The sequence below is a fragment of the Budorcas taxicolor genome, chromosome 23 (assembly GCF_023091745.1).
Source record: "Budorcas taxicolor isolate Tak-1 chromosome 23, Takin1.1, whole genome shotgun sequence".
Taxonomy (NCBI): Eukaryota; Metazoa; Chordata; class Mammalia; order Artiodactyla; family Bovidae; genus Budorcas; species Budorcas taxicolor.
In genome coordinates this window covers 13,413,812-13,422,634 of record NC_068932.1, presented here as the reverse complement: position 1 = coordinate 13,422,634, position 8,823 = coordinate 13,413,812, and the positions used below count along the sequence as shown (strand labels likewise).

General features: G+C 38.1%; 1 protein-coding gene and 1 non-coding gene across 2 annotated transcripts in view; both read right to left on the bottom strand.

The window, feature by feature from the left end:
• Positions 1 to 1,922: 1,922 nt before the first annotated feature.
• Positions 1,923 to 8,823, bottom strand: part of TNKS2 (tankyrase 2) — a 63,853-nt gene continuing 56,952 nt past the window's right edge. Inside the window, 3 exon segments of the mRNA XM_052660643.1 lie at positions 1,923 to 4,335; positions 5,186 to 5,342; positions 7,991 to 8,177. Coding sequence (XP_052516603.1) covers positions 4,273 to 4,335; positions 5,186 to 5,342; positions 7,991 to 8,177 — 407 coding nt within the window. The 3' untranslated portion in view covers positions 1,923 to 4,272.
• On the bottom strand, positions 8,272 to 8,414 carry LOC128068116 (small nucleolar RNA SNORA79). The gene has a single exon (XR_008201463.1). It is a non-coding gene; the product is annotated as a small nucleolar RNA SNORA79 (small nucleolar RNA).

Here is an 8,823-nt window from a genome sequence, read left to right as displayed (position 1 = left end):
AAACCCCAACCAGCGGTCCTGGGAATTCAGGGGAATAATAATAATATAATTACAATAACCAGCTTTTGCCAGTCACAGTACTTACTAGTACATACAGAAAATCATTTAGTTTCCTCAACAAACCTATGCCTGCCTGCCAAGTCGCTTCAGTCGTGTCCGACTCTGTGCGACCCCATCCCTGGGATTCTCCAGGCAAGAACAATGGAGTGGGTTGCCATTTCCTTCTCCAATGCAGAAAAGTGAAAGTGAAGTCACTCAGTTGTATCCGACTCTTCGCGACCCCATGGACTGCAGCCCACCAGGCTCCTCCGTTCATTGGATTTTCCAGGCAAGAGTACTGGAGTGGGGTGCCATTGCCTTCTCCGCAACAAACCTATAAGTACTGTAATTTGTTCAAGGTTGTACAGCTGGTATGGAATAGGCTAAAATTCAAATCCACATTCATCTGACTCTAGAGCCCAATCACTTAATAACTCTTCACTCAAGTAAAACTTATTTGAGGGACTATTATGTGTCAGCATGTGCTAAGTGATGGGTCTAAGGGGTAAAGCAAACATTATTTTTCTTCTACCTTTCAAATTATCTGTGAGGGACTAGAGTTTCTGTTTTCCTCTTAGTTTCCAGTTTGTTGCAGACCAAAATCTTAGGTAAAGAAATTTAAGGGACTTCCCTGCTGGCCTAGTGGTCGACTCTGTGCTCCCAATGCAGGGGGCATGGGTTCATTCCCTGGTTAGGGAGCTAAGATCTTATATGCTGCATGGCGCGGCCTTGAAGAAAAGAAAAAAGAAAGAAATTTAAAACACTGCATCAGTGTCAAACTGCCATCAAAGTCTCCTCTCAGTTTTTGTTTTCATCTCTGCACGGGCTGGAAACAAACAGTCTGCAGGCCACTTTCACGCAGCACTGCTCTACAGTGTACTGGAAGACCATCTGGAGGGCTCTGTGCAGACTTTGTGATGGTGATGACAACAACTGTGGATGGGTAACAAAGTGGAGAGGACACTTCTGACAATGATGGTTTGTGTGTGGACAGCAAGAACCTTCTAAGAAGCTATAACTGAGATTTTAGGTCACAGTCTTCCTCAGCTAGTAAAGCATGAGGAGGAGGAGGTGGGTACAGATTCAGTAGGCTAACTTTATACAAATCTGACCGTTCTCCTGGTGAAGAATGTATACCACCACTTGCTTCCTCTGTTACTCTACTCCTCTGATAAGACAGGACAGTAGGAAAAGGGCCAGTCAGGAATACTAATCACAAAAGCTTAGGGAAATTTATTGCAAATTTTCTTTCCTCATCAACGTGCAAAGAAAAGGATCGCACATGCTTAGGAACTAGCACGCGGACACGTTAACATTATCCCAACTCAAGCAGTGAGACAGCTGCTGAAAAGCATTTCACAGCTAAATGACTTATGAGTTATTTGCACCACTATTCTCTTACTATCGAAAGCAGGGAACTGATCATACACACAGACATTCAGCATTTAAGAGTAATAAAGACCACTAACTTTAAGGTTTGTAAACTCATAAATTTTCTATATGATACAGAAGACAAAAATATATTCCTATGCCTCTTTTATAAGTTAAGACAGATTTCCCGGGGGTATTCCCTGGTGGTCCAGGGGTCAGGACTCTGCTCTCTCACTGCTGAGGGCCTGGGTTCAATCCCTGGTCGGAGAATTAAAATACTGCAAGCTGTACAATGTGGCAAAAAAAAAAAAAAAAAAAAAGAGACAGATTTTCCAGGAAAGAGCTTGAAGGTTTGCCAAAACTTACGCTGGGTGGACTAAATGTCTAAAAGCATATGACAGCTACTTTCATCTTAAAGCATCTGAGGAGGCATGGTCACAGCGTTCAGTATTTCAAATTTTAAACTGCAGTCTCTATCACTAGTAGACTCAAAACTACATTATTTTCCTGCAATTGTGGTTTATTGTAATCTTAATCCATTTTTTTCAAAGACCATTCAATACATTTATACTATTCCAGTAATTACCATGCTACCAAGAAAAACAAGTGAACAGTTTATTAAGAATTAAATGAGGGTATGGAATGTGATACAGTACAAGACACTCAAGATGGATACAATAGTACTACTCACACAAAAAGTTAAATCTCTTAAAAAAAAATCATAAGACAGAAGAAAAAGCAATTCCATCATCATAAAGTATTTCATGCAAAAACTTCAAAGAAATCCCCAGTCCCCCCCCCACCCCTAAGCTCCTAACAAAAAGCTATCTGAAATATGCCATGCTAACATATTAACCACAATATAATCATTCATAGAAAAGCAACACACTAATTAAGAAATGAATTAGATGGAACAACACAGGCTGCAAAATCGTAAACTCATAGACCATGATGGTTTTACATGATAAGCAATTCCAGATTCACTCATAAGGTGAGCAATATGAGCTAAATGTTGAGAGAGAAGGTATGTAAATATAAACTCCACTAACTCATCTCATTATCTACTAATTATAAAACCTGGAAGCTTCCAGAACCTGAAAAATTATATAAAATTTGGCATACTCCATTTGTGTTTCAAGAAACGACTTTAGGATCATATTTGCAATTATTAGAGAGCTGTATAAAAAGCACTTTATGGTCAGGAATTGACCTCTTAAATAATGATCACAATTTACATCAGTAGAAACAACTCCAGATATGCATTTACTGTGAATAACTCTTACTCAAGATAAGAAACATGATTTTCTAGCACTTTATGTACAAATTACTGCAAAGGCCCAGTTAATTTAGAGACTGAATAAAATGTAAAATAAATGTGAATTGGTACAGAGAGTGAATAGGAACAGCCTCATTAACAGAGGTGTAAGTGGGTAACAATCTTGCCTTGACTTCCAAGAGAATGAGAGTCAACAAATGCCAAGCTGTAACTCATGTCTCTATACCAAGATGCATCAGCATATCTTGTGGAAAAGTAGTTTTACCTTAAAAAGTAGGAATGGCATTTTATGGGATGGTATTCCCCTCCACAGCTGCCAAACAAGCCTGGTCACCAGGCGATGCACAGAGTGTATTTCCAAGTGGGTGTAACATGTCAAGTGGGTGTAACATGTCACAATGAGGCAACCCAGAAGCGGAAGCACCCATCTCATGGCACCTGCCTATTCAGCAGGCCAGGAGAGAACTGGGACACCCACGTGTCAGGGTTTTGGGTTGAGCTTACCTATGGTGTATAAACTGGTTATACATGAAACAGTAAGGCCAAAGAAAAAGAACAGGAGAAAAACTACCCACTCCCATCTGCTATTTTTTTCCCTTTAAATTTAAGGTAATTAGAACAGATTCGAAAAATTTCAGGATTACCCTTCCCACATCTGAAATTCAACCTCCTATTTACATTCCATGAAAACAACATTGTAATTGTTCTCTGAAAGACAGAAGCTGTTGCTCTAATTTTCACAAAATAACATGAGAAAAATTTTCCATGTGAAACCCAGAGTGTGAGGCTTGTAAAGAAGTGTCTATAATAATCAGGACCGTGATAGTTAAGAGCTCTTTGGAATGTGTGTTATACATACAAAGTTATCACAAATTAAACTCCCAGAGTATTTATGAAACAAGTTCTTAAATGGGAAAGATAATCTATGAGAGATAAATGCTTCCATCAGCAAATTAAATCTGAGGGATCAATCTTTCCAAGTGATCAGGTGTCTGCTAACAATTCAACACAGCCTCTGGAATCAAACATCAAAGATCACTCAATCATGATGATTCAAGATGAAGTACAGATGAGCAGTACATATGAAAAAAATTTGTAAACCGCTGCCATTCTAAAACAGTAGATTTATATTACAAAGCAATGTAAATAAATATTGGGCTAGTACAAAAGCTCTTATTTACAGTTTTACAAATGAAACTGTATTCAGTGTAAATGCTGTGCTTTGAAGAACACAGTACTATAATTAGTAAAATGAGTTCTGTTGAGGGGAATAACAGTTTCTGTTAGAATCAATGTATAATGTATAAAAGATTCAAGTTAACTCTGTTTATAATTTAGTACAGACAAACCCAGTTTAACCTGGAATGGCATCTGTTAAAGTGCTGAAAAACAGGAAATATTTAGAAAACACTGTACATTATTAAAGCTTTATCAAGTCAGAATGTTAAAACCCTTTCACATTTTTAACCTTTTGCCACAGGGTTGTGGACAAGATGATTTTTCTCAGCAAAGGAGTAAAACTTACGAGGCCACCAGCTGCTTAGATGATTTTAGGTTCGGTGGTGCTAGTTTCCTAAAACAACTATTTACCCATCAACCATACCTTCAGGCCTTACAATCTGGTAAGTAATTAAATATTCAGGATAAGCCTGGAAGAGAAAGATTAATTCAAAAATTGGTAAATAAAATTTTTGAATGGAGACTTATTCTAAGGATTCCTTATCTTTAGGGAAGAAGCTCTAAATTAGTGTCGTAGATCAGAATCAAAGGGCCTCTTCTCAAAACAGCTTTACGTGACTGCAATCCCTTCGATTCTCAATCAGCAGGTCTAGGATGACTACTGAGCATGTGTTTGTCTTTAGGAACTGAGGTTATCCTGATACGTACCCCCAGTACATAATGCTGCTCTAGAGACGCTTCTGACTGCATCTATGCCACTAAGAGCAAGCGGGAGTGACACATTTCTTTGCTACAGAGAGGTTAACTATTAGAATAAATACAGGATTCTAATTCATTATATTTTACAGAAGCTTAAAAAAAATTCAGAATAGCTGGCAAAATCTGAATAAGGTATGTAGGTTAGATTTACTACACCAATGATATTTTCCTGATTTTAACAATTTTAAGACAATGTCCTTAAAATTAAGGTATATTTAGGAAATACTTCCTGAAGTATTTAAGTGTAAAGGAAGATGCTTACACCTTACTTCCAAGCAGCTCAGGGGGGAAAAAAAAAAAAAGGATATACACATATAGTAGGGAGACTATGATAAAGGAGTGAGAATGCTAAAGTATTAACATTTTCAATATCTGGGTAAAGGGTCTAAGGGAATTCTCTTTACTATTATTGCAACTTTAAAGTCTGAAGTAATTTACAAATAAAAGTTAAAAAGAAATCCAGTTTGTAAGGCACTCTACCTTGTTAATTTAAAAGATTAGTAAAAGGTTGAAATACAGCTCTAAAGTATTGCTGAAAATGAACAAATAAAACTGAATTACCTGTTCTCCTCTGTAAATAACATACTCAGCTAATGCCAGGCCATTCACACTAGGCCGACCAGTGACGGAGTGGTGCCCTGGAGGAGAGTGTGCCATTTTCATTGCACTGAACTGCAGGAAAGACTTTCCCAAGGTTACACGGCAGAAGAGCAGCTGCCTATAACACGTGAGAAGGAAAAGATTTCCCTGAGACAAGGCCACACAGGACAGTTTTATTTATGTACACTATATAAGCTTTTGAATGCATTTATACATAAACACAATTGTTTTCACCATTTTACCCTTCAAAGAGTTTTTAAAGAATATTTTCCACTACTCTAATGAAATAATTTGTCACTTTAATTAATCCTCATTGTAACTATAAAATACTATCTTAGAGAGATTATAATAATCTTTAAGTGATACTGACTCTGCCATCCTGCTTGTATCCCAGCAAAAGTACAAATCATAGCCCAAGTGAGGAGGAGGAGGAAGAGGTTTTAAGGGACTTCCATGAAGTGTTTTACAAAACTGAACATTTATCCAGATAAGTCCTATTGATTCCACTTTCAAAATATATCTTTCCTCTAAATTCTACTGTCGCTATTAAGGCCAAATTGCCCAAATTTTCACCCGGACTGTAACAGTGGCCTTTGAGCTACCTTTTCTGTTTTTACTCTAATAAATTATTTTCCATCTAAGCTACTGGTGATTTAGGGAAAAAACAAAACAGCAAAACCATAAATCAGATGACACTACTTTTCTACTTAAAACCTTTTAGAGACTGTTCACTGTGCCTAAAAGAAAACCCAAATTTCTTATAATGACCCCAAATTCTCCAACTTTACTCCGTGTTCATTACACCTAGACACATTAGTTTTTCTTCCTGCAGGCCAAACTTTCTTGCCCCAAGGCCATCAGACGCGCTGTTTCTTTTACCATCTAGAATGATATGTCCTACCACTCTTCAACTGGCTAACAGTCATTTTTCAAGTTTAGCTGAAATGTTTCTTCTTCAACTATGTCTTTCCTCACCAGAAGTTTAGGTTGTACTACTTTCTCACTCCCCAAGGGCATATGATTGGCCTTCCTTAGGTCCAACGAACTGTTTCTCTCTCTAAGCTAATTTTCTTTTTACAGGAGAAAAGGGAGATCTGATGGCCTGATGATTCTGTCTCCAAAGAAGATAGGCTATATTTTTTATTCTAAATATGCTCTTTGCAAATTTTCTTAGCATTTCTAATAGAGTTTCTATTATAGTCACAATCAATCCATGATAATTCAGCACACAGAAATCTTAAGTTAATACATTTATTTCCAGACATACAAGCATTGTACTTCAAAGACAACGGAGAAGAGGTACTAGAACACTGCTTAATATTAATAGTCAGAACTATTTAGCCTCCAGATGATATATGACAAGTAAAGATAGCAGTGTCCAATTTACAGACTCTCAAGAAATTACAAGCCTCCTAGCCATTCCAACCTATGATCTTATGTAGAAGCGGGTGGGAGTCATACCTAGGAGGTCTGGCTTTGGACACCTACATGAGTCTAAGTTTAGGGGGAAAACAGTAAGAACAAAACATAAACAGATAGTCTTTGTCTCCCTTTAGGACTTCAGTCCTTCACTTTGGCAGCCCTTCAAAATCAGCTGGGAAGCTTTTAAAAATCCCATGCGCAGACCAGACCCCCAGGTGAGAATCTCTGGCAGGCAGGACACAGTGAGTAGTTTTAAAGCCCTCAGGTAATGCCAACGTGCTGCCACAGCCGAGGACTATTGCCCAGGTGAGAATCTCTTGCGGGCAGGACACAGTGAGCAGTTTTAGAGCCCTCAGGTAATGCCAACGTGCTGCCACAGCCAAGAACTACTGCCCAGGTGAGAATCTCTTGCAGGCAGGACACAGTGAGTAGTTTTAAGCCCTCAGAAATGCCAACGTGCTGCCACAGCCGAGGACTACTGCTCTGGGGTTTCTAGGCCTGTGACCAGAAGCTTGAGCATCCCCTAGGAACTAGGCAGAAATGCAAGTTCTAGTGCCCTAGCCCCAGACCTACTAAATCTATCAGGAGGCGCGGCACAGGAATTTGTGTTTTAATAAGCTTCTACATGATTCTGAACTTGCTAATGTTTGATAGCTACTGTTCTAGGTCTTTGTAAGCAGAGCTCTAACCACAGAATAAATCTCAGTAATTAATCTTGATTTTTCAAATGGTGAAGATTATTTACCTACAAGGATTTTATCAACTAGGGCCAAGTCATTTGAATGATTTTAATAACTAAGTTCCACTAGGGTAACTAAAAGTAGGAAAAAAAGAAGTACAAAGTAATTCTTTGATAATGTGCTTTCTAAAAGGACATGCTGATATGCTTTATTATAACTTTTTTCTGGGTAGTAATATCACAAACTGACAATTAAAATCATACCACAGTGGAGGAGAGATTCTCTCATCCATTACCATGAAATGATCAGGTGTAGGAAATAATGCCATTTTATTAATAGCATTTGAATACCAGATTTTGAAACAGTCCACAATAAAATCTCTTTCATGCCCAGCAATATTTTCTACTCCATATTCTGAAAGCACTGTGTGTTCTAGTGATTGAATGATGTGAACAGATCAAATGCTTATAACTGTGCTTGGCTCTTACAAACCATTTAAAAAACACCAGCTACTATTAGAACCAGTGAGAGTGCCAAAGCAACGTGAACTATACCTCATTTGGATTCCTAGAGTTGTCCAACATAATGTCTTACCCGAAAATTCAATATGAAACCAGTTCTTATCTGATTCTTATCAAAATAAATGAGAAAAGTGATCTCTTACCTGTGGCAGATGTAACAAGATCTGTCTTTATGTACTGGACATCCGGTACCTCCTCCAATTCCATATACGTACTGATTGCTTTTGGAAGAGTTTTCAGCAAAATAGATCCCAGCTCCAAACATGCCACCTATGTAGGCATGCCTTTCATCAAAGCCCTTATGGATAATCGCATTCACAAAGGGAGACCCTAAAAATACATATAAATAGGTAACATTTTAAAATCACAAGTAAAGGAATAAAAGCTAAAGCGTCTTAGAAGTTAAATTCTTTTTTTTTTCTTCAATTGTTTGACTCCACAAAAATCAGAAGGCACTACAGCCAACCCATTCCCATGGTGCCCTGAGGGAAAACAAGTCAGCTTAGATACGTGATGGACTAAAATCCCACTACCTAAGGCTCCAAGCAGTGAAAGGAACAGACATCAGAAATTACATTCTGAATTGTCATATATATATATCACCACCATGATAAGCAAAACCGAAACACAACTGTCAGCTGGCTCACTACTTTAGAATAGTTATTTAATAAGAATTGGCAATGTGAATGAATGTTTCTAACAGGGTGGTGGTTCAGATGCCAAAGTAAGGACACATACAGATTCAACTAGGAAAAACGTACAGATCACCTGAAAGAAACATCAATGCTAGAGTTATCAAATTCCCGGCTCCAAATTCATACCAACCCAGAATCAAGAGTCTCATAATTGACCTCCTATGGCCAGGCTGAATGCAACTAGGTCATGCAATGACATCCACATCCGTGTACTTTTCCGAGATACCCAAAGCGGCTAAAGTGATCTTTTCACGTTCATGCTTTTCTTTATACTTCTCTCC